At 39.8% G+C, this 26,169-nt stretch overlaps 1 protein-coding gene across 4 annotated transcripts in view; it reads right to left on the reverse strand.

The window, feature by feature from the left end:
- The window catches only part of KLHL5 (kelch like family member 5), a 90,748-nt gene extending 68,415 nt beyond the window's left edge, over window positions 1–22,333 (reverse strand). The window contains exons 1-3 of one of the 4 annotated variants that reach the window (XM_032853272.1): window positions 22,058–22,333; window positions 2,154–2,628; window positions 931–1,029 (exon numbers count right to left, since the gene is read on the reverse strand). In XM_032853272.1, the coding sequence (XP_032709163.1) occupies window positions 931–1,029; window positions 2,154–2,533 (479 nt within the window). In that variant the 5' untranslated portion in view covers window positions 2,534–2,628; window positions 22,058–22,333. Of the gene's footprint in view, window positions 1–930; window positions 1,030–2,153; window positions 3,082–22,057 lie in introns of those variants that run through there. The other 3 variants (XM_032853281.1, XM_032853264.1, XM_032853291.1) reach the window with 3 other exon arrangements.
- Between the last annotated feature and the right edge of the window lie 3,836 nt (window positions 22,334–26,169).

The raw sequence follows: 26,169 nt of genomic DNA on the forward strand, positions 1-26,169 counted from the left end.
GTAGAAGGGTACACACAAATGACATTTCTAAATCTAGAATGATTGTTTTTGCTTTTTTGCAATAAGATGTTAGGATAGAAATTTCAAACCTTTGCAAATAGTAAGTTGCCTTGACACATTTTCCCTTTTCTATCTAAAAATCAGAGACGTTTTAAAAGTCCATTTCATTTTTGAAATATTATTTTAAGAATAGTTTGGTCATTGCAGATGTAAACTATTTATTCCCATCTTATTATTTACTTTCTCAAGCTTTTTGATTAGCATTTTTAAAACAACTACATTTAGATTTTTTTTAAAAAAGATCATTGTTTTACTTTTATATCTCCTATAAGTAAGAATGTCAATTTTATGTTCTTGAAGTACACATACAGCAATCTCTCGCTTAAAAAAGAAAAGGACAGTCTTTTTCTTTCATAATAATTATCCCACTAAGATGATATTTTGATATGTATACTAAAGAATACATTAACTTGATTTCAATAATCATTAGCTATGCATATTACCTTTGCCATAGGAAGTAAATTATAGCAACCAATGTGTGTATAACATTTCCAACTTTATAATTGTATATAGATTTTATACTCACATATGTCTGATCTCTCCAAGTAGTAGGTACATGTTAAGATTTTTATAACTTATGATGATAAATGAATGTTTTTTTTCTGATTTTGTTATAATAGTCTTGATATATTGCATTGATTTTCAAATGGGAAGATTATTAGTTTTTGGATTTCCATAAAAATGATAAACCCTGACCCTTTTACTGTATACATTATTATTCTCTATGGCAACAAGTCTCCAAAGAAAATACAAAGTAATGAAACCATACTTACTCAACTGATCTCCATATTAAAATTATTTGTGGTTCTTAGTCACTTAATGCCAAGTCACAAACTAAAATATTTAAAATTAAATACACTAGTTAGTTACCTATGTAAAGATATGCCCCTCTCTCCGTTATACAAATGATTATAGACGACTGGTCTATATTTATTATTATTCCAACACCATAGTTCAGAATTCCATGTTCTGAAGGTTAGAAAAGGAGAAGGCAATAAATATCCCCAAGTAAGAGATATTTGAATCTATGAACTCATTTTGTCTTCATCTCTTATGATGCCTATAATTAAGAACCAACATACAAATTACAAGTGTTATCAAAACCTGCCAAGAAATTTTTTAAAAAGAACCCAATCATCAAATTGGACAAACAATAGCCTTTAAATATTGAGAAATATCTTTGTGTGAAGATGAACCAGAAAGATGATTTTCATGCTGTGACTTGTTACATAATATGCTATAGTAGTTTAAACTGATTGAGAAGAAAATTCATTTCAAAGATAAAGCCGGGTTCCAAGGGGGAAGATGGATAAAGTCATTGAGAAATCAACCAATTTTTTCTTTATGTTCTCTCCTCAAACTCACTCTCCCTTCTTCTCTCCCTGCTTTCAGCAGCTGACCACATCTAGCCCCTCTGTGTTCCCAGATATTCTGAAGGAATGTCCTTCACTTCCCTAAATAGCACAATTTTCAGTGAAGTGAAGGTAAGGGGAATGAGTAGCTGTCATCTCAGAAAGAGACATGCTACTGTATTTCCTGTATTAGCCTGGAGGGCTGCAACATACAGGACAAAGAGAGATAACCGAAAGAAAAAATACTATTTTAAGTACAGTGGTGTAAAAAAAAAAAAAAAAAAGTGAGTGACAACTACAATGTGCATCTCCTTGTAAAACCTTTCATTTTCATTAAAATTAAAAAATGACTCCATAATCTGTGGCAAAGTAAAATGTCATCTCTTCTATAGTTTTGCTATGACTCCAGAAGGTAAATGAATGAAGCAAACTGCACAATGATGCATAAAATTACTACTATATATTATTTTCGAGGCAGAGCCACATCTATATATGGAACACAAGATATTTCAGAATGATTGCAACTTGCTGTCTTCATAATTTTATAGAATTAAAATTAATATTAGAACATTTTAGTAAAACCCTAGCAAAAGTACCATATATGCATACCCAGATGTTATATGTGGGTATGTATGTAGAGGTCTACATATATATACACACACATACATATATACTGAATTATTAACACTATAGAGCATATGCCCCCCACACCCCATTTCTATCAGTAAGAAAATAATCAACCTGCACGAACTGGAATCAGATTCATTTTCTTCTTCACTAGTGCCATCATCCACTTCTGGTCTATCCAGCCAATGGGCACCGCCACAATCTTCTGCTGTGAACTCAAACGCAGGGACTTCAGAGGTGGATGCCATTGGCCAAGAAGGTGAATTCTGAAAATCCAGTTGGCTGGACCTTCGGTAACCAATTGAAGCCAAAGGCAACTGGAGGCTACATGGATCTAAAAACTTTCTCCCACCGTTTGCGCCAGTCTGTCCTCGATTCCAAAATTCTCCCTGCTGGCTGTCAACTGTAGAATGAGATGATGCTTGATGGCTAAACCACCTCCATCTGATTTTCAAAATCTGCTTCACATCAAACTCTTTACGAGAACCAGACATCCTCAGAGAAACCAAGTGATCGTCTAGGCAACGGGCAGAAAGCACTGCACCCAGATTTTGTGCATCCGACCAAGATAAGAGAAGTCTATGCCTTCCTGTACACAACAAACAGATCGAAAGGCAATAAATCACGTTCACATATATATCTGCATTAACTTTTATACCAAGAGAGCAGATGATAAAGAACAAAGGAGAATGAATAGCGATGCAACACAGTGGAACATTCCGTTCAATCAGAGCAAACTCTCATCCACCTATCCTGAAGCAGCTCGACCACTTTCCCCCCTCTCTTTTCCCATACTGACCATTAGCTCTCACAAACACTGACAGCATTCATTAAAGTCCTTTCAAATGCAGAACACCACCCTCTTTTCTTAAACCACAAATGACAGAAACAGAAAGCACTATCCCCTGGCAATATCTCAGTCTGGGGCTGCTTAGTGGATTAACTCTTCCATTGCTGAAACCAGGAATTTATTCCAGAACATTTTCCTTTGTACATAAAAATCACTGGGAAACGAAAATGTTTCTGGTTTCAGACTAAATTCCCAGAGGAGATATCACAAAATCATCATTTTTTTTTAAAGCATGTTTTTGTCAGATGAGTTACAGTGACTTTCGAGCTGTGCTCTGTAGATGGCAGGAGGAGGGGGAGGGAGACAAAGGTGGGGCTCCTGTTCGTTGCTCTCCGCTTCTATCTTCTTCCTTCAGGAAAGCAATGTATTTAATTAATACAGTAAGATCTGGGGTAAGATTTCATTTGGGCAAAGATTAGAAAGAAAAAGTCTGAAAACTACAAAGGATCAAAATATGACAGTACTTACTCTTTTCTCAAAGAAATAACTGGAAGCCAGTATTGCTCTATAGTTAGGATTGGGCTGCTTGGATTTAGTATAATTTCTGAATTTGTATGACACGGTTTAGAAAGAGGAAAGCGTGGCTCAAGAAAGCTACCAAGGACTGGGACGGGATTATTTCTTGGGTGTACAAGTATTTTCATGGTGCCCTCTATTGTTAGCAAAACAAAACAAAGGTCTGAACATAATTACAGTTAAGGCAAATTGATAAAGCGACTTAAAAAAATCAATCAAAATTTAAAATACTGAGTAGTCACTGTGAGCCAGACACCTAGGGAGGCCTCGAGGGGGACACAGTCACGTAACATCTCGGTTCCTACTTTCAAAAAGAACTGAATCGAGTTACTGAAACAAAAAGTACTTGGTAATTTAAGTAGAAGACACATTATAAAGCTGCAATATTAATATACTGTGATCTACAAATACCGAATTGAAGTTTTCAGGGTGTTCAATGTCTAATGCTGTTTTGCTTGAAAGACAGTGCCTATTCATCAATGGACCAAAATAAGGTTACTTTGAGGCTTATGAAAATATTGGGAGGCATAGATCTTAAGTCCACACAGCTCTTCAGAAGAATAAAAATTACTCCGAGAAAAAAGAAAAAGAGGCATGAAAAACCATCTACAATTTTGTGGCCAATATCGTAGAACAAACCATAAATACTATAAGAAAGAAGAAACAGATATGGGGATGGTGTGGGGTGGTATGTACCCGTTTAATTGGAAAGAAGGTCTCTGGGAATAGTAAGCTGTAGAGAAAGAATGAGGATATTTTATAAAGGAAAAAAGATATTAATAAAAGCATGAAGTGAGCATATTGACAAAGAAAGTTGTGGGGGGGGATAACAGTCTGATCAGCCAGCCAGACATACCTAATTAATTTTAAGGAGTAATAAGACATAAACTGGAATGAATATGATAAGATAAAATGCCTTGGGCATAAAGCAAAGGTGTAAAGACTCACAGGCAATATTAAGTGGACCGTTGAACAGGGCAATGTTTTAGAAAATTAATTTGGCAGCGGTCTGCAGGAGCCATTCAAGAGGAAAATGACATTCTCCCTGTCTGCTCACCTCTGTCACACTCCTTCCTATCAACAGTTCCAACTCCACTCTATCCAACTTTGTTTCTATTTTCCAACAAGGACCTGCCGCTTCATCAGTTGGGATAGAGTCTACATTATGTTATTCCAGCTTTTATATGCTATTTGTGTCCCCAGGTCTCTGGGTTTAAGATCTTACTGATCCTTCAAGGTCAGCATAGGTACCTCTGTCCACAGAGAGGCACTTCCCATTCCTCTAGCCTTGTGATTCTCAATGGGGGCAGAGCCTCTGCTCCTGCCCCCCAAAATGGCTTCTGGAAGTCACGAGGGGGTGGGGGGAGGAATGAACTTGTAGTTGCTGGATGACCAGAGATGACAAATGTCTTACAGTGCATGGTAAGGACCCACTTCATGGAGAGATGTCCCTGTGGTAATTCATCAGGATCTTGTCATCATCGTCATTCAATTTTACATAAAGGATTCTTTATGTAAAATTTACATAAAGGATTCTTTATGTAAAATTTACATAAAGGATTCTTTATGTAAAATTTACATAAAGGATTCTTTCACCAGTGTTTGGAAATTCATCTGTGTTGTTGTCTGTAGCAGCTGACAGTTGGTTTTTATGGCTATATGGTATTCCACTATATAAATATACAACCATCAAAGTATATTCTTTTGCTCACTTCAGTTGTTTCTTGTTTTAGAATTTTGCAAGTAATGCTTCTGAGAACGCTCTTGTCTGTATTATCAGATGTACATGTATATGCATTCTTATTGTGTACGTATGTATATATGTGTACATATGTATGTGTGTATATATGTATATACATATATGTATATATGAAACAAAACTGCTAGATTATAAGGTATGCATATTTTCAACTTTGGCTGTTCTCACTGATTTATACTCCTACAACTGTATGAGAATTCCAGGTACTCCACACGCAGCCAATACCAGTACTATCAGTCTTTAATTTTAGTCTCGCTGATACAGGTGCGCAGTGGAATCCCATTTGATTTTTTACTTTACATTTTTCTGGTTATTAACATTGTTGGGTAACTTTTCATGTTTACTGGGCATCTGGATATCTTGGTAAAAGGGTCTTTGCTTAGTTTTCTTTATTTTTTTTTCTATTAAGTTATCTACATCTTTTTGATTTGTTGAAGCCCTTTTTATTTCTAATAGGAGTCCTCTATTAATACAATTTTAATGTAAACCACCCTTTTCCCACTGTATTGAGGTATTGTTTTTGGTATTAAGTAGCATCTCATATATTCAGAGATCAATTTTGGGGTACCAATTCTATTTGTCTACTGTTCTACTATTTGTCTTTTTAAGCCAATAGTACAGTATTTTAATTATAATCTATCATAAGATGTTTAATATTTGTTTAAGCAGGTTCCTATCTCCATATATATCCTTTTTTAACAGCTGGAGCACCTGGGGGCTCAGTCAGTTAAGCATCTGACTTGATTTCAGCTTCGGTCATGATCTCAGGGTTCTCGGATTGAGCCCCATGTCAGCTCTGTGCTCAGCAGGGAGTCTGCTTGGGATTTTCTCTTTCCCTCTCCCTCTCCCCCTCCCCACCTAAAATAAATAAGTAAATCTTAAAAAAAATAAATAAAATACTTTTTAAAGTTAAGTTTAGATATTAACCCTTGTATACACTTTAAAGTAGTATTACCCAATCCTCTCCTCAACAAAAAGCCCCGACCCTATTGAGATTCTAATTGGAATTGCCTTAAATCTACATATGAATTGAAATGACTGGCATTTTATGATATTAAGGCTTCACATCTAAGCATATATGTTGTTTAGTTCGTTCAGCTCTCATCCTCACCAATAAAATTTTAAAATCTTTTGACTATAGGTTTGGTGCTTTTCTTACTAAATTTTTTTTATCAAGTTCTGTTCCTTTCTTTTTTTTGTCACTGTAGTAAATAATTTTTTTCTAGTTTCATTTCCCCATGGTTATTTCTACTATAATGAAAGCGTTGAGTACATTTATCTTGCATCCAGTCATTTTATTATACTTCCTCATTAGTTACAGTTTTTGCATTGGTGCTCATTTCTCATTATATTAAGTTACAGGTACCTTTGAGACGCCTAAGTGGAGGTGTCAGATAGCTGGGATAAATGTTCCTGGAACTCAGATCCAAGCTCCAAAAAACTCTAACAGAAGTCTAATGGTGGAGAAGCCGTCAAAGGAGACTGGAAAGAAATAACCAATGAAGTAGAGGAAAATCCTCAAGGTCTGGTGTCAGGCAAGTCAAAGGATAAAGGTGTTTCATGGCTGAAGGCATGGCCACAATGTCAAATAAGAGGGTGACTACCACCTACAAGGAAAAATGTCCACGGGAATTGTCAACATAAAGATTTTGCCAAATGAGATAGGAGCTGTTTCAGTAAAGGGGTAGGGACAAACCCAGCCTGAGGTGGGTTTAAGAGTTAATGGAGTATGAGAGGAGTAAGGAAGGACATGATCAGAACTTGTTCAGAAAATCTGAACAGAGAGGCTGGATGGGATTATAGATGGAAGAGGTGAGGGATCAAGGCAATAGATTTGCTTACTTATTTGTTGATTTTTTTAAAAAATATGGAACACACCAGAATGATGAGAATGATCCAGCTGGAAGATGAGATTGATGACTACAGGGAAGCATTGAAGCAAAAAACAGTGAAGACTTTGATAAAAGGGAAGGAATGGCACCTGGGTGTAGTGGATGGCTTTGATAGTCATAGGAGGAGGGATGCTTCTTCTGTTCTAAGATTTACAACTTTCTAAATGCATTGATTATTTAAAAGGAAAGGCATACATTAAGTAGTCTACTCCAGATGAAAATCGAATCAGCCCTCTAAAAGGACTCATGAAATAATAAAGATCAGAGGAGAAACTAAAGAACTAAGAAATAAAATGACAGAATTAATAAAGATCCAGCTCTTGAAAAATTTGCCAGTGTATTCTCTCACCTTTTAGTAAATACAATCAAAGGAAAAACAAATTAGAACTTAGAGGATAAAATAACAGTTATAATAAAATAGAATATTTAAATAAAATAATTAAAAAATAAAAGACTGGGGTGCCTGGGTGGCTCGGTGGGTTAAGCCTCTGCCTTTGGCTCAGGTCATGATCCCAGAGTCCCGGGATCGAGCCCTGCATCGGGCTCTCTGCTCAGTGGGGAGCCTGCTTCCTCTCTCTCTGCCTGCCTCCCTGCCTACTTGTGATCTCTGTCTGTCAAATAAATAAATAAAATCTTAAAAAATAATAATATATAAATAAATAATAAAAGACTAATACAGCTACAAAAATTTTAGATGTCAAATTGAGTAAGGGAAAGTGCTGACAAATGGAGAGAATTTAGGCAAGTGAAGTTGGAAAATAGTCTTCAAAGACAGAATTTTCTCAAAATCGCTTACAGCTAGACCTCTGTTTAATAGTTTTGCCCAAGGTTAAGCTTGTCTAAGCATGGGTACTTTGGTGAAAATTCTTCATTCTGACCAAAAAGTTCAAAAATTATCTACTGATACAGTAGCCTATTATAGCCCCCATGTTAGAAAGAGCTTTACAAAAATTATTTCCCAGCTTTAACTCAATTCTTGGGCCATGCTTTCTTTATGAAAAATATGTAGTAAGCTTAAGAATTAATGCTTTCATGAAATTTAGCATTTTTTAAAAGATTTTATTTATTTATGAGGGAGAGAGAGAGCATGCATGGGGAAGAGCAGAGGGATAAGGATAAGCAGACCCACACCGAGCACAGAGCCCATCGCACAGCTTGATCCCAGGACCCTGAGATCATGACCTGAGCAGAGATCCAGAGTCGGTTGCTTAACTGACTGAGCTACCCAGATGCCCCTCAGCATATATTTAAGTAACATTTTTTCTTGTCTCATCTACCTTTGCCAAACAATATAAAATCGTTTTGCTCAAAATTAAGCCAGTTCTGATGAGAAGTACTCCTTACAGTAATTATTTTTATAAGATCAGTACATATTAAAAGTCATTACATTGTTAAATTATTAAAATGATATACACAGACTATTCCATATAAATTAAATCCCTCCCTGTTCCCTATCCCCCCAACTCTTGAAATTCTTTCATAGCACTTACCATCGCCTAGCATACTAGATGTTTATTCCCTTATTTACAGTCTTAATCCTTACTACAAAGTAAGCTTCGGCAGAGCTTTTGGTAATCACTGTTGCCTTAGTACTTAGCATGGTACCTGGCAGACAGTAGGTGATCAATAAATATTTCTCTAATGAATGAATATATCCAACAATTATAAGAGCAATAATAAAAAATAGACACTGTGAAATTGTAATATAATCTAATTTTTAAAATATTAAGAAACATTTACTTCTGGTAACAAACCCTTTTCAGTATTTTTTCAACTTAAGAGAAAAACCACAATATGTTACTCTAAGAATTTTCTTTTTCTTTTTCTTTTTTTAAAAGATTTTATTTATTTATTAGAGAGATGGAGAGAGAGCACAAGTAGGCAGAGCAGCAGGCAGAGGAAGAGGGAGAAGCAGGCTCCCCACTGATCGGGGAGCCCTATGCGGGGCTCAATCCCAGGACCCCGGGACCATGACCCAAGCCGTAGGCAGACGCCCAACGGACTGAGCCACCTAGGTGCCCCAGAATTTCCTTTTTCTATTTTGTTCTTTAGGCATGAAATTTTTGTCACTTTGAAATCTAATGACTAAACAGCAGATGTCTTTTCAGACTGACCAACACTTTCTTCAAACTGATTATCCATTATATTCTGTTCCTCTCTTCTATTTTAATAAGTGGGGTTTACTTAAACCCGAGATACAGCTCAAAAACTATTTAAAATAGGAAAGCTCCAATTATGAATACATTTTTTCAAAATGTACTTAAGGAGCTCACATGCAATTTCTGCTGCAAATCTGCTGAAATATTCATTTGTAAATTTACAAGATGACTCTGCTCATTATTGTAACAGCAACAGTGAAATGTCATGAAGACAGACTGCAGACAAGCTCACTTCAACAATGTGACTCTGGAAGGCACAGCTTCACTCGACAATAAAAATCAAGGCTACTGAGGAACGGGGTTATATGGATAATCATTATTTTACAAAGCTCTCTTCACATAGCGCTTTTAAGACAACAGTATTTGTTTTATGGAGTAATCATTTCTAATGAATCTATTCCTGTAGTTTCAAGTGTGTAATATAGATCACATAAAACACTTCAAGAATTAAGTTTTCCCTTGACTATGAGAAGGAGTTACGACACATGATTTCAAAGAATCCTTTAAAGTGTGATGTTCCAGGATATTCTCAAAACTTAGTCAAAACAAGTCTTTTACCAGAATTTGGCTTAAACACTAGGAAACTAATATAATTCCAGTAACACTTAAATTCCAGTAACATTTAAAAATGATGGCAGAAAATAGTTATTTACATGGATTAGAAAAGATGGAAAATTTGAACTTTCATTTCAGAAATATTATCGGATAGCCTGTACCTCTTCTCCAACTCCATAAAAAGCACGTTATAAACGTAAAACAAAAAATTCTGTTTATGTAAATTTAACACATCTTTGTGCTATATGCAGGAAGAACTTAAAGGTGAGAAAACAGACAATAAAACTGATTAGGGCAGGGACCACTATATCCCTAAGAATTTGTATTAGGCACGGCATTCAAATATTTACCACATTTAAATCAAAGAATAAATGAATAAATGAACAACACAGATCTTGATTTGAAAGATCTTAAAATCTAACAGAGGGGTTTTGAATTAATCCCTTGATGAATTATCAAGGAGGAAGTAGGTCCTTTCTCTGGGAGAGGATGAGGCTCTTATGTCAATTTAGAGGTATATTTCAAAAAAAATCTGGCATTTACTCTTGACAAAATATATATCTACATATTTTTTAAAAAATTGGTAACAGTGAAGAATGGATTTGTGAAAGAAGAGACCATTAGGAGGGAAGCCAGTTAGAAAGCTCTTCAAGGTGGGCACCTGGGTGGCTCAGTCGGTTAAGCAACTGCCTTTCCCTCAGGTCATGATCCCAGGGTCCTGGGATTAAGTCCCATATGGGGCTCACCGCTCAGCAGGGAGCCTGCTTCCCCCTCTCCCTGTGCCTCTCCCCACATATGCTTATGCTCTCTATCTGTCTAATAAATAAATAAAATCTTTAAAAAATACTCTTCAAGGTAAGAGGTATAGTTTAACCTTAGCTAGAGGCAACAAGATCTGAAAGGGAGATGAGAATTAAAGATACAATAGAGACAGAACTTATAGAATGTTTGTGACAAATAGACATGAAGCAGTCAAAGATGACAGCATTTTCAAACCTGGGTGATTGGAAGAATGGTAACATCAACATAAAGAAGGAAGTAAAAAGGTTACAGTTGCACGAGGGTTAAGTATAGCTCTAAATAAATTTCATTTTAATCACGTATCTAACAACTAAATAGAGGAATAAGGGAATGGTGTCTTACCTACCTCATAGTTAAATATCAATCTATTTAAGAAATCAGAAATTTAGATGGACTCTGGACTCTTAACACTCATTATCTTTTCATTCTTTCCACTAGTTACAACACATGGCATCAACATTTCTTTTGTAATAATAATAATAAAAATACCTTAGAATAGAATCTGAAATACAAAATAAGGATTCTAGCGCAATGTTACATCTTTCACTTTGTTAAAAATAATTAGGAAACACCTCTGATTCAATCCATAAGTGAAAATTAAAAATAAATATTGAATTTAAATTCAGTTGTAACATACGAAGATTTAGCTTTGTAAACTACATAATGGATTAAAAGCTCAGTTGAGGGGACGCCTGGGTGGCTCAGTTGGTTAAGCAGCTGCCTTCGGCTCGGGTTATGATCCCAGCGTCCTGGGATCGAGTCCCACATCGGGCTCCTTGCTCTGCAGGGAGCCTGCTTCTCCCTCTGCCTCTGCCTGCCATTCTGTCTGCCTGTGCTCGCTCTCTCTCTCTCTCTCTCATAAATAAATAAAATCTTAAAAAAAAAAAAAAAAAAAAAAAGCTCAGTTGAGAACTCTGACATACACTGAAAATTGAAGTTGTTTCAAGGTAAAAGCTATCTAATATAGGAATTTTATTTCTTTGTGTACCCCCAAAAGCACTGTGACATATATAAGATCAAGGTGAAAAAAAAAAATGAGTAAGGTAAATTTTAACCTCTAAACTCAATCACGTCTCCTTACCACATGATCAGACATCATCCCAAACTACTTCCTCAGATTTACTCAATAATCTCATTGAAATTATTTATTTAATGTCTGCCTTCTTCCCTAGACTGGAAAGTCTATGAAGGTGATAGAAAGAACCATGGCTTTTGAGATACTTACAATACAGGAACGGACATTCAATTTAAAAATTGCAATACAGCATGGTAAAGATATACAGAATATAGAGATTTATATTCTATCTACCTCTATATACAGAGGATGGAAAGTCAAAGCATATATTTCCAGTCTAGCCAGACCTCTAAAAAAGCTCCTTGCCAGATGAAACCTCATAGTTGGTCCATTAAATGGAAAAGTCAGTAATTGTAAAAATTATAGTTACATATCCTTAAAGATTTTAACTGAAACATGTACATATACGTTCATTCACAAATCTTTTCATACAGGGCTAATGCCATACATTTTATGTGCACCCCCTACTGAGTTGGGGTCCTCTTTCTTGTAGAAGCCAGGCCCACCATGACCCAACATCCATGATTTCCATTTACAGTTTCTATTAATGGAGAGAGAACTTAAAAGGACTTCAAACATAATATGACTACGGAAGCTATTAGATCACTGGTCTGTCCACCATGACATAAAAAGCTTGTGCCAGAATGTAAATTAATGCACTTCTTTCAAGCACAAAGTGTTACCATGAAAAAAAAAAGTCCCCTGAACAAAACAGTGTGCTTCGTGATGTGGCTAATTTACATTTCAGTGTGAGCTCACTTCCTTGAGAACGACTAATAGCTGGCCCAGCAACTTAAACTGCTTTGGACTTTGATGATCTCCAACACACACCCACCCGTAACCCTGCCTCTATCCCGTCCTTCACAGTTGTCCAGCCTTCCTCAAATTCAAGAGCGAATTTATTAAGAACTCTTTTATATTGAGATGTCCTGGAACATTCAACTTAATTTTCACAGAATGACTTTTCTTCATACTCATTAATTAACATGTTTACAAATGCTTCATAATTTTTAGAAGAAGGCCAACTGTTAAAAACGGGTTTGTAGGGGTGCCTGGGTGGCTCAGTGGGTTAAAGCCTCTGCCTTCGGCTCAGGTCACGATCCCAGGGTCCTGGGATCGAGCCCCGCATCAGGCTCTCTGCTCATCATGGAGCCTGCTTCCCCTTCTCTCTCTGCCTGCCTCTCTGCCTACTTGTGATCTCGGTCTGTCAAATAAATAAATAAAATCTTAAAAAAAAAAAAAACTATTAAAAAAAAAACGGGTTTGTAAATAAACACAACCAATTTTCGGTGAGTACCCAAATCATTAGGTAAACAGAGAGTTGTGCCCCTGCATTGGGCACCCTATTTAGCTGTGAGCATTTAGTTGGCCCTGGGGATCAGTAAGGACAATTTACAGAGAGAAGAGAGAGCACGAGGTTACAGCTATGAATCAGTTCAGAGGAAGCCAGTTGAGGGTACTTCTGCTGTTATTTTCCCACATTATTACTTATTAATGGTAGCCTAAGTGATAGAGCAGAAAGCTGGAGTCAGTACTAAGCCACTCACCAGCTAGCTGTATAATTCGGGCAAATCACCTCTTGGGTCTTCAGTTTTCTTTTCGGTTAAATGGGATTAAGTAAATAGCACAGGCAACTATTAAGGATTTGGATTTCTAATAGCAGCTATTATTTCCTAAGTGCATAAATGTGCATGAGAATACATGAAGTCTCTATACTGAATGGGTCTTTTGTCGTCTCACACACTCTGGCAAACAGGGGTCATTCCTCTCCCCCCTTCCATATGAGGACACTGAAGTCAAGTGAGGTTACAGATATCTGCTGGGTAGCAGAGTTCAGTGTGAAGCCAGGATTGACTCTAAAGGCCACACACTTTCAAGTATAACACATGGCTTCATGCTTATAAAATATTCTCATTTGGAACTCATAACTACCATGTGAGAAGGTAGAGTACACATTTATCCCCACTGTCCGAAATGGAAAGCAGATTCCCAATATGGCTGACTTGTTCAAGGTTACATATCAAGGAGTAGTAGGGCAGACTTAAATTCTTTACGAAAAAGATCTGACCAAAATAAAAGCAAATAAGGCACAAAGAGAGAGAGAGAGAGAGAGAGGGAAAACAGTCCTTAACGAAAACATCACTCCTAATTTAGCAAAATACTAAGTTCATCATAATTGCCATTAAACGCCAAAGTGGTCTTTATTTCTGAAGTACAAGAGCCTCCTGGATTTCTCCCCACTTGACTCCTTCCCAATTTCTGTCACTAATTCTTATAGGGCAAAGTGCAGATCCACAGTAATATGTATCGAAAGTATCTTTTCATTCCTCAACTGCTTATTGGTACTAATATCTGGTAGTAAAGCAAGCAACATTTAAAAAATATAAGTTAAACTAATATTATATGGCCTTCTTATCCCTGAACAGTTATCACAGTTGATACTATGAAGACTACAGCATAATTATAACAAAAGGTTTACTTTTTTAAAAAGCCCTTTCACTTGATGATAGGTTAAAAAAAAAAAAAAAAGATTTTCTTGCCATCCACTCTTAGATTTTGTGAATTTTGGTATATATTTGCTGTGGCACGAGGATGAAGACTGTCATGCCATCGAGATAATGGCAAACCACACAGCCCTACTGATCCTTTACGGCTAGCATGTGCTGTGACACCCAAATGTCTTATGTCCCATAAAAAGTAATAATCTGGATAACTATCGGTTTGTCTTTTACTGACCTGAACCAAACCCAGTATTTCTATCTTCTGTGTAGCTTTATGGTGATGGAGGGAAATACAGGAATCAGTCAGTACTCTCTAGACACAAATATAATCAAGGAAAATTAGCTGGGTTCTCTGTATACATAATGAGCCAATCACAGATCAAGTTGAGTCTGCTGCAGAACCAACCAGATTTTATATGTTGTGTATTATCTGGAACAGCAAAATTTGGGTAAGGGTAGTCAAGGGCAATGTAAGCAATAGAGAAAAATGTGAAGCACTGTTTCTCAGCTTCCTGTAATTAGAAACAGTTAATCAATACAAATGTTACACCAGTTAACCATGATAAAGAAATTCCCTGGCTTGCCCTACAGCTAAACATTAAAAAAAAAAAAAAAAAAAAGCCACCAATTCATTCTATAATTCGACTCCAGCAAAAAGCAAAATGAGTTATGTGTGAGTCAAATGGCCATCAGTGGACCAGTGGAGGCTAAATTTATTTCTCAGTGTTAATTCAGTATTGTTATAAGGCAGGTTAAAGCACGCCTCCCAAATCCTCCATCCCTGGGGGTGGGGGGGATGTGAGAAATTTAGGATGAATGGGTCAGGCCCCTCCAAAGCACCATGCCGAATCTGTCCAGCGATTCTAAACTCCTGTGGAGCAGGAGCATTGGGTGTTCCTTCTTTCTGCTTATCATAAAAATATCTCCACAAAGAAAGGCAAATATTAAGTAAAAGTGAACCCACCAGGACACCTGGGTGGCTCAGTTGGTTTAGCCACTGCCTTCAGCTCGGGTCGTGATCCCAGGGTTCTGGGATCGAGTCCCACATCTGGCTCCTTGATGGGTGGGGAGCCTGCTTCTCTCTCTGCCTCTGCCTGCCGCTCTGCCTGCAGCTCTGCCTGCTTGAGCTCTCTCTCTCTGACAAAAAAAAATAAATAAATAAAATCTTTAAAGAAAAAAAAAAAAAAGTGAACCAACCAGCCTCAGTCTAAATCTCTCCTCCACTCTGCACGCTACCAAAGGAAAGTCCCGAAGTCCAACTCATGACCATATTACTTTTACTTAAAGCTTTTGTTTTCAATCACCGACAAGCTCAATAAAAGCCGAGATCTGTGGGATGGAAACCAGTGTTTCTAACAATCTCGGGTTCTTGCTACCTTTCCGGCCTTGCTTTCCTCTCAGCTTCTCTTCCTATGTCACATTTTTTTTTCTCACATAAAAAGAGTTAAAACACACCACATCAAAGGAAGCAAATGAATATTACTGAATACTTCCCAAATGAAAAGGGCTATGGAAGATACTACGGATAATGTGAGTGTGAGTGGAGTTAAATCTCATTCCCTTCTGCATTTAACCTTCAGTTAACTCTCTTATCCCTGCTCCCTGATGATCTGATAGAAGTAGGTAGGCCAACTATGTTACCAGGCAACATTGCTTATAGTAAAAATGATTAGTAAATTTGCACCTGGACTCAGAGGAACTATAAATAAACTACAAATACCTCATAGGAAGCCACGGCTTTGTCTTCCTTGAGTGTGACAGCTCTCGTGATTGTCATATCCCTTATGGGGCCCCTAGAAGCTAAGTCGATGGGAGCTGTATGGTATATGGTCTCCTGGGAGACACGAGATTTTTTTAAACCAAGAGAGCTCCTGCATCTACCTTGTGTGAGCTTTCTCTCCTTCAGCTGAGCTCTCCCTCGGAGCAAGGACTCCCAGATGGCTTTAGGAACTGCTTCCCCGGACTGCTGTGAGGATCCCAACCACTGAGGAGGAACACCTGATGCTGCCTTCCTGTCAAGCTGTGGTTCCTGCCTGCTACCCTTCTAAGTAAACAAGCCTATGGTAGTTTTCTGTTGAGCTGAACCTAGAAAGACCCGTCCATTTGCGTAGCAAGAAGAGTAAAAGAACGCCTTAAAACGGCGTTCCAGATGTTCTACAATCTGTACCCAAACTCCTCCCTTTCTCTCTGCTCGTTTAGATTAATGTGTATCCCTGACAAATCAAATACACAGCCTTTACTCACTCTCTCTGTTATTATTCCTTTTCTGGGGAGCCTGTGTTTCGGGGAACATATCCTACCTCCCTTTAGTCCATTCCCTCAGCCATCTGCTGAGATGAAGCTATCGGTATTCACAACCAGAGAGGAAGGAAATACTGGGTAGGTAAAAAATGCAAGGGAACTTTGCTAAGAGAAGCTAAGTGTACACACTCACAGAAAAAGAATGGAAATTTACTGAGAATAAAAAATAGGTTGAAGTTGGCGGAGAGATATGGCAATAGCATGCTGCAGTGTAAAATGTCCAGACAGAGTTATCAAGACCAATTGTAGAAAAGAGCAGAGCAAGGCAGTATATCGAATGCTCCCTTTCTTCCCTGCATTATTAGCCATGGGGAGAAACCCGGGTGGGCATCAAAAGCAGGTGACTTGTAAGAGTTAGATGATTCAGTAATCCTTGGGAGAGGGAGAAGAGATGGAGGAAAGGATTACAAAGGAGATGGGGTTTAACAGCAGTTCAGGTAAGGGCCAGTGTTGGTACAAGTGCCCCAACTCTACCTTCTTACCCCATTATCCTCATCAGCCTGCCCAGTAGAATTTGCAAGCTCGTGTTAATTGTATCATAGAACTTTCATTGGCATCACAGCTTTCTTTAATCCCAAACTATCAGAACCGCCTCCTTTATTACACCTAACTTTTTATACGTTAGGGTCAACTCCATTATTTCCGAACTCTGCTTGTGGTTAACTTAAGATCTAATCAAGATGTGGCACTTAGACAAAAACATCAGTTCTTCTGGACTTGCTAAAGGCTCTAGTAGGTTTTTTGGTTTTTTTTTTTTTTAAGATTTTATTTATTTATTTGACAGACAGAGATCACAAGTAGGCAGAGAGGCAGGCGGGGGGGTGGGGGGGGGGCGGGGGAAGCAGGCTTTCTGCTGAGCAGAGAGCCCGATGCGGGGCTCGATCCCAGGACCCTGAGATCATGACCTGAGCTGAAGGCAGAGGCTTAACCCACTGAGTCACCCAGGTGCCCCTCTAGTAGGTTTTCTTGAAGTGTGTGAATTCTTAGGTTAAAACACCCATTTGAAAGCAAAATAAAGAAAATCAGTCAACAGAGAAAAAGAGGAATGAAGTACACTCGCAGAGAGACACTAGCAAGGTATCATAGAGATAAAGAGAAAGAAAGCAGCTCCAGATTTTTTTTTTTTTTGAAGATTTTATTTATTTATTAGAGAGAAAGTGAGAGACAGCACAGGGGGAGGGGGGAGGGGAGACAGAGGGGATGGGGCAGAGGGAGAAGCAGACTCCCCCTTGAGCAGGGCCCAGTCTGGCTTGACCCCAGGACCCTGGGATCATGACCTGAGCTGAAGGCAGCCCCTTAACCAACTGAGCCAACGAGGCACCCCTCCAGCTCCCAACTTTCTGTTACTGATGTCAGTTGGCTCTGAGACTGAGCTGTATTCCCTGCTCTTGGACTCTGTGACATAAAGCTGTATCTTTCTTTTAACAAAACACTCTTTTTGGTTAAGCTAGTTTAATTTGTCACCAAAAAGTCCCTAACCCAGAAACAGAGATTGGGGCAAAGTGTATACATAATCAGGTTTTATCATATTGAAAGATTCTGTTAATGTCGTTTTAAAGAGAAAGAGCGAGAGAACTCGATTATAGTTATTTTATTTGGGGCTGTTAATTTCCCATTCATCTTTTTACTCTCACAGGATCTAACATAGTGTCTTATACACACCACATTTAACACATTTAAATGTTTATAGAATGAAAAAATAAATGTTTATTGAAGGAGCCTATAATTAGAAAAGAATGAAATCTATTTGGTCAAAATAGTTTGCCTAATTATGGAGTCGTCGAAAGCATTTCATCCCTAATTAATAAAAAATATTCTTTGCAATTCTCATTAGCATAATTCTATGATTAAACACACATACATACAGACAAAAAATGCTGTATTCTGTGCTCTAAATACTAAAAGCATAATTTGGATTTCATTTATTCAGATTTTGTTAACTCATGGGACTATTAAGCCTGCTAAGTGCAGTCATTAAGACTACCAGCAGACTCTTAGAGTTCTCCTCCTTTTGCCTACAGGATAGAACTGCATTTCTCAACCTCCTTGAAGTTGGATGTAGCCATGATTTCTTTGGCCATTAAAATGGCAGTGGAGGGCGCCTGGGCGGCTCAGTGGGTTAAGCTGCTGCCTTCGGCTCGGGTCATGATCACAGGGTCCTGGGATCGAGTCCCGCATCCGGCTCTCTGCTCAGTGGGGAGCCTGCTTCCCCCACCCCTCTGCCTGCCTCTCTGCCTACTTGTGATCTCTCTCTGTCAAATAAATAAATAGAATCTTTAAAAAAAATTTAAAAAATTTTTAAAAATGGCAGTGAAGTTACACATGTCCCTTCCACGTAGAAGCCTTTAAGAGCCAAGGTGCAATTCATCACCTCTTGCCACCCTCCGCCCTAACAACTGTGGAAGCCTGTGTTGAGACCAAGTCTCTGCTAAACTGGGGCTCCGAATGGCCACCTGGAACCGAGTTCTCATGTTGACGCTTACTGCACACGTCCTGTAACTAAGAAACAAACCTTTTTCTAAACCACTGAGATGTGAAGGTCTTCTGTTACAATAGACTAATTCACCCCACCTGGCATATTCAGCAAACACTTCTCTCATACATGGAGTAAAAACAAGGACTAGCTCTGGCCTTTAATTTGCCTTCAGAATAGTAACATTCTGTATAGCACTGCAACATTTATAGAAATGCTTTCTTATAGCAGTGCACCTCATCTTCCAGACTCTCAAAATCCAAACACAGCAACTGAACGGAGTCAGATCCATTTTTGGACCAATCCCTCCTTCTCTCAATTCCCACTACCTGCTATCTGAAACTCAGGGACCAAATATATTTGGAGGAGGTGCTATTCCTTGCCTTTCAAACCCTTGCAATCTGAACTCAGGAGTGAAAAAAAAAATTTAGACATTAAAGGATCCTTGATCATTATTTTATTGGTTCCCTTAAAGCTGTTTTGCTACTACTATACCTCTTAGACCCTCAATGTCTGTTGAATGAGCTGTGTGCTGTCATTCTAATTTTACAAACAAGGAAAAAGATTTAGGGAGGTTCATAAACTTGCTGAGAACCTTACACATTAGCGGCACAATCCCAGATTTTCGGGTTTCAAATCCCTTGCTCTTTCCATTTCCACTATGTACCATGCTTTCTAAGGTCTCTCACAGCTACAGAATTCCAGGATTTGATACTAAATTAATAATATCAATAGTGTCGTGATTTTTTTTTAAACCATGCTAATCACATATTTACATCCAAGAATAATTAAGGTCATTCTTCAAGCAATTCTACTTGGCTGAACATAGTCTTAATTCAGAATCCTGAGTGCCCTGAAGCACAGAACAGGAAGAAATCCTAGAGATCACTTGGTCCTAGAGGCATATTGCAGAACAATGAAGAACTAGGAAAGAATTCAGGGGGAAGGTAGCCTTTTCTTTTGACATACAGTCTACTTAAAATTCTGACATTTAGATTATCTTCACTTTGGTTCTTACCACATCAGCTAACCTAAAACTCTTTGCTCTCCCAATTTTTATCAAACCTCAGTTTAAGAAATACTTGTGAAGCATTGCCTGTCCATCCATTTGTATAGGTTCAGTGGTTCTCAACAGTCAAATAAATTTGGAAAAGGTCACCGAATATAGCCTCCTTTAAAAGAGTCATCTTTCACATTAGTCAAGAAATTGAGTAAAAAACTACTGAAATTTGTCTAACCCAGCTATTTCAAAGTTATATGAGTTCAGACTCTTATTTCAAAAAATAAACTATTGATTGTCACTTCTTTAGAACAGTTTGGGAAGTACTGTTCTAGTTAATTCTGAAATGTTATGACTGGATCAAGATAAGCCTTCAGGGAACTTATCTCTAGAGTTTTATTCCTGCCCTATATTGATGAACACTGTCTAAAATTCATTATTTTCTGTAGGGATTTTTTTTTTTTTAAGATTTTATTTATTTGACACTGAGAACAAGAGAGTGAGAGAGCAAGCACAAGCAGGGGGAGTGAGAGAGGGAGAAGCAGGCTCCTTACACAGCAGAGAGCCCGAAGTGGGGGCTAGATCCTAGGATGCTGGGATCATGACCTGAGGCAAAGGCAGATGCTTAGCTTACTGAACCACCCAGGCGCCCCTGTAGGGATTTTTTTAAAGATGTTGCCAACTGCATCATACAATCTAATCTCCCTTTTTATTAGGGCCCATTAGAGAATACTCTTCTCAGGCCTCATCACCAGAAAATGCCCTCCTTAGGCAGAACTGGTTTGTTTTTATATTTTAAGCAAAAACACACTGAAACTTACTTTATCCCCTTGCCCCCTTTTTCCTGCTGCTGTGAAGCCCAGAGCCAAAACTGTGACTCACTTTTAGTACAGGATCTTACAGTATGCACTTGGGGTTATCTTATCCCTTGACTGTGTTTCCTTTTTTCCTGCTCTGCCTCAATTTTATCATTCAGTTTTGTTTGATCCCTTCGTACCATATGGACACTAAATGGCTTCAAATCAGTTTTGGAACTCTATGCTGTATGCATTAGTCCTATCTTCTTACTAGTTTCATATTCATTTTTCCCTACCTACCCCATTACCCAAAAATATCAGTGTATTCACTTTTCTGTAAAAGTATAATTATGATACCAATAGAACATAGACATTCACAATATAACCAAATCCGCAGATGCTTAAAACCAGAAAATTAGACATTATTGTTCTTTTAATGGTCTAATAACCAAAACAACTTGTTAAATCTGTGTTCTGAACGGAAGGAGAATTACTATTTATTGTGTACCACTAACTGCCAGGCACTTAATATACATTTCCACTTTTTGAAGGATGAAGCAAGGGCATTTGCATATATACAATTTCTGAAAGGATGAATTGGAAACTGGTAATACTGGGGGGAAAAAAAGGAAGAAGATGAAGAAACTGGTTATTATTAGTCGGCTGGGGGAGCAGGGGTAGACTGGGGGAGACTCTGTATATATTTCCCTTTTGTAACTTTTGCATTTTGTTAATGTATTAACTATTCCAAAATATTTGTAAAAATCAAATGGGACGATAGTAAAGATGGCAGTTACGCTTTACTCTGCCACCACAAACTTTTTTCATCAGTTTTGGATCCCTGAATACGCACTGAAATGCCCAACGGAGTTTCAAGCAGGCACGCCAGTTTTTATGTAAATAAAGTCACTTTCTGATTCTCCACTCTTTTGGATGAGGCAATTACTTAAAATAAAAACTGAAGTTGTGATAGCCTGAGGATAACAATTAAAAAAAAAATCCGAAAGGGTTTCCAGTTGGTTTTATTAGTGGAAGAGTGCGGGGAGGAAGCAACGCAGTGCACGACTCAGCCGACCGGCCGCACCACCGCGTCCTGAACTTTGCCCAAGTCCGAGCGCGGCCCACACGCCGCTCCGGACCCCCGGTGCGCGGCGGGGAGCCGGGCCCGGGTTCGAGCCCCGGGGGCGGCTGGGGCAGGTTCCCGCCCGGCCCACCCCTCCGCTCGGAGGCGCCCCGGAGGGCCCCGCGGGAGGGTCGCGTGGGGGCGGGGAGTGGGCCTCGTCGCGCGGCCGACTCGCCGCGGCCCCCTCCCCGACGCCGAGCCAGAAGGCGCACTTACCGCGTCGGGCTCCGAAGGCTGCCGGGGGTCACGGCGGGGCGGGGCGGCCAGGCGTGAGGCGAGGGGCAGGCGGGGGGCGGGGGCCAGCGGGCCGGGGGCAGGGATGCTCGGCCCCACGGGCGCCCCCAACCCCTCCCCGGCAGCCTCACCCCGCACACCGGCCGGCCCGGAGCCGGCCCCTCCCCCTCCGTCAGGCTGCACCGGGCCGAGGGGGCACGAACCCGTCGGTCCGCCCTGGAGGGGGCGGGCGAGCTGGCGGGGGTCGGGCCGGCTAGCCCGTCAGTCTCGGAGCGGCGCGAGCGGCTGCCTGCCCCGCCCCCTCCCGCCAGGCCCCGCCCCCTCCGCTCCGGGCCGCGTGCCCCGGGAGACCGCCGCCGCCGCCGCCGCTAGCTGGGCGCTTTCTCTCCACCCCCAAAGCGCGGCGCGCGCGGACGGCCTGGGCCGGGGAGGGAGTAGGTTGGGGGAGGCGGAGGGAGAGGGAGGGGGCAGGGGAGGGGAGGACAGGGGATGGGAAGGAAGGGCGAGGCGCGGGCTGCGGCTGGGGGAGCTCCTGGGGGAGGGGAGCTCCGTGGGAGAGGGGGTAGTAGACGACAGGCTGGGCGGGGCTCCGGGGCAGGGGGCGGGGCGCGGCGGACCGGCCAAAAATTCCGGTTGTTCCCGCCCCTTGCAGCGGGGATGAGGGGAATTCCTGGGGCTGGAAGTTTAGGAGGAGGCCCCTCTTCAGGGCAGGAAGACAGCGGGCCTGTGGATTTTGATTCCTTAGAGAACCGCGGCCTAGAGCTTTGAGGCTTTGAGGGAACTCACCAAGAGTTGCCTTTCTTCTCCAACCCCTACAACTCTTCCCCGTCAACAGGATGGTAATTATTGTGTACCAGGTGGTGGGTTTGTGCCAAAGCAGTTATGATCCTCAACTCTGGGACCATAATCCTTGTTTTCCAGTGGTGGGATAATAGGGACGCAAGAGAAGTAGGTTCTCTATTCATTCCAATCGCCAACGTATATTAAGCAACAACTGTGTGCTAGGTGCTGAGAATAACGAGAATTTACTATTTAAAGGGCTTTACATATAATAAGTCTTGGGCGAAACAGCTAAGGTCTCTGCCCTGTCCCCACCCTCCCCACCGTGGAGCTCATGGTGGAAAAAGGAGGGAAGGAGTTTCCTTAGTTTGTCTCAGTGATGTGTAAAAGAAATGTCTACCTGCTTTAGGTTCTCAGAGTAATGCCTGTGTTCATTATTGGCAGATTCCGTGTTTGCTACTTTGAGCTAGCGGCATGCTGTCCTTGAGGATGGAATGTGGTCATTCTCCCCCACAAAATGAGGGAGAATTTGCTTAGATCTTCAGTATGTCTCCACAATAAAAGTCCAGCGCAAGCAAGTGGTCCAGAAACTGATGAATCAAATCATTAACAGAACAACTTGGGCCAATTATGGTACCTGCCCGGGCTGGGTGGGAGATCTCTTTAGGGATGTATTTTGTAACCTCCGGCTGGAGGAAGTGGTTAACAAAAGGCAACATATAAAACAATGAAGCATTGACAGGGACTGCCAGCTCAAAGGGAAGCGGATGGGCCTACTTAGAACTGTTACAATCAGGAAAAGACACATCACAGAATCTACCACCAAGGGCTCAGGTCACAAAGCACAGGATATATTTTTTAGAGAGCTCTGTGGTTGTAACTCCCACTCCATCCAACCCCATCCCCTTTGCCACCACACCTCCACTCACAAACAAAAATTACTTCAGTGCCATGGTTTTTAAATACGAAGACAGTTGTGTAAACACTTGCCCTGAATTTTTGGGATTTGGTTCCGTTTTTCTGCCCTTATTTGATTTTTTTCAGTGTTAACGTCTGTGCACAGTAACAGCAAATGACATTCTGCTCATAGTTATTTTGTCCCCCCTCTCATTTGTTGTTCAGTTTTGGAATTTTAATCAGCCTTTCTCTTTGGGCTTTATAGTGAGAAAGATTAGAAAAACATTACATTCAGTTCAGATTACAGTCACAGTAAAAAAAAAATGAATCCTAATTTAAGACAGGAATTCCTATAAACCCTTTCCTTTTTTTTTTTTTTTCACGTCAAATATATGGTTAGTTTGTGTCAAAATCTCTTCTCTTCCACTTACTCATCTGTATTTTCAGCTTATTTGCTCTACCACCCCTATAAAAGCAAATGGAATAAAACATTCCCCATGACCTGGGGACCTCAGCACCCACCTTGCTCTTTCTCAGGCTGTTTCCCACACTGACTCCTGCCAACATTCCAAGCACTTACCAGTGAAGCTTTTGCTGCTCCTCTGTCTGGAAGGCTATCAGCTAATCACGTGACTGCCTCTCTTTTCCTTCATGTCACCTTTCCTGACTGTCCTATGTAAACCTGCAAACTGTTCCTTAACCCCCACTCTCTGGCTACTCATTTCCCAGCAGATAGCACCACCTTACATACACACACACACACACACACATATATATATCTATATCTATCTATCTAGATATAGATATAGATATAGATATAGATATAGATATAGATATATCTGTCTCTATTCCCTCTAGAATGTGAACTCCATAAGAACAGAATCCTGTCTCCTTGGTTCAGTGGCACATCTCGTGTCTATTACTTCTCACGTCTGTCACGTAGTAGATACTCAAAAAATATTTATGAATGAATGAACAGCTTCACATAGGAAAGATAGTGTGTGTTCCTTTTTGTAATGGCCAAAGGGCTTTCATGCAATTTACCTTATAACTGAGTCATAGGCCTTAGATGTATTAATAAGGTTGAAAATAAAGCCGTTTCACCCTACTTAAAATTAGTATTTGAAATAGCTGTTTTTTAAATCTCCTATTCTGGCATTATACCAAGGAACAGAATTTGAAAAAGCGTTCACAGCTAAGAATTCATGCTGACATTTTACAACTTGGCCCATAAATGGATCCATGGAATCAGAGAGTAATGATGGTTCAGTAAATCCTGTCAAAGGCTTAATGTTTTTCCCTGAGATGAAACAATGTAGCAGGGATCAGAAGTGGAATAATTGGACTTAAATTTGATTACTGATAACTTGATAGATGGTATTAATGTTCCTTGGTCAGTACTCTAATAATTTTAATTGATAATCATGTTGTTGAAGTTAACAATGTTTTAATCTGGTTAAACAGCAGTTCTGATAGATAGCAAACAGAATTTAACCATAATGTGTAGACACCTTTAATAAAGAAATGGAGTGTCTTTATATATTCTGCCCTGATTACCAGTTAGTGTGGGTGTGAGAGGGGGATTAGAGGTTTAAGTATCATTAAATACAGTGTCTGTGTTCAAAATCTGGATCCCAGGGATGGGATGTCTTTTAGAGGATTTAGGATTTCTTTTTTTTTTTTTTAATTTTTTTTATTAACATATAATGTATTATTAGCCCAGGGGTACAGGTCTGTGAATCGTTAGGCTTACACGCTTCACAGCACTCACCATAGCTCATACCCTCCCCAGTGTCCACCACCCAACCACCCTCTCCCTACTCCCCACCCCCCACCACAACCCTCAGTTTGTTTTGTGAGATTAAGAGTCTCTTTCAGTTTGTCTCCCTCCCGATCCCTTTAAAAGTACTGCTGCTGTCCATTTTGTGGCATGAAACAGCCTCCTATGAAAATATGGAGCTTTAAAAGGCAGGGGCAGATCATACCCCCGGAAGAAGAATTTCCGTGTTGACAGAGACAAGTGGCCAAGTAAACCCAACTCAAACTTTATCCCCTTGAAGTTCACCTCAGATTTTCACTCTGGTTTCTCTTGGTTCCCAGGGTAATTCATTCCCCTTTTAGTGTAGTTTAAACCACAAAAATGATGGGGAGGGTGGTGTGGAGTGGGATGGGGGCACAGAGAAAGGATGAAAGAAAGAAAAAGGGGAAAAAAAGAAAAGCCTCCTCAGCTTCCTTTACCATAAACAAGCCAATCTAGAATGTTTACCATGAACTATCCTAGAATTTAAAGGAGAAGGAAAATGAAATTGTTAGGGAAAGTGAAGCACCATACATAATTCCCTTCAATTGTTAAGTGGCTCTTTTGCCAGTTTCCATTCTTCTAGGAACAAATATCTGTCCTCAAAGGGCAGGTACAA

This window comes from Lontra canadensis, unplaced genomic scaffold, assembly GCF_010015895.1.
Source record: "Lontra canadensis isolate GAN:19392208 unplaced genomic scaffold, GSC_riverotter_1.0 scaffold1, whole genome shotgun sequence".
Classification (NCBI taxonomy): Eukaryota; Metazoa; Chordata; class Mammalia; order Carnivora; family Mustelidae; genus Lontra; species Lontra canadensis.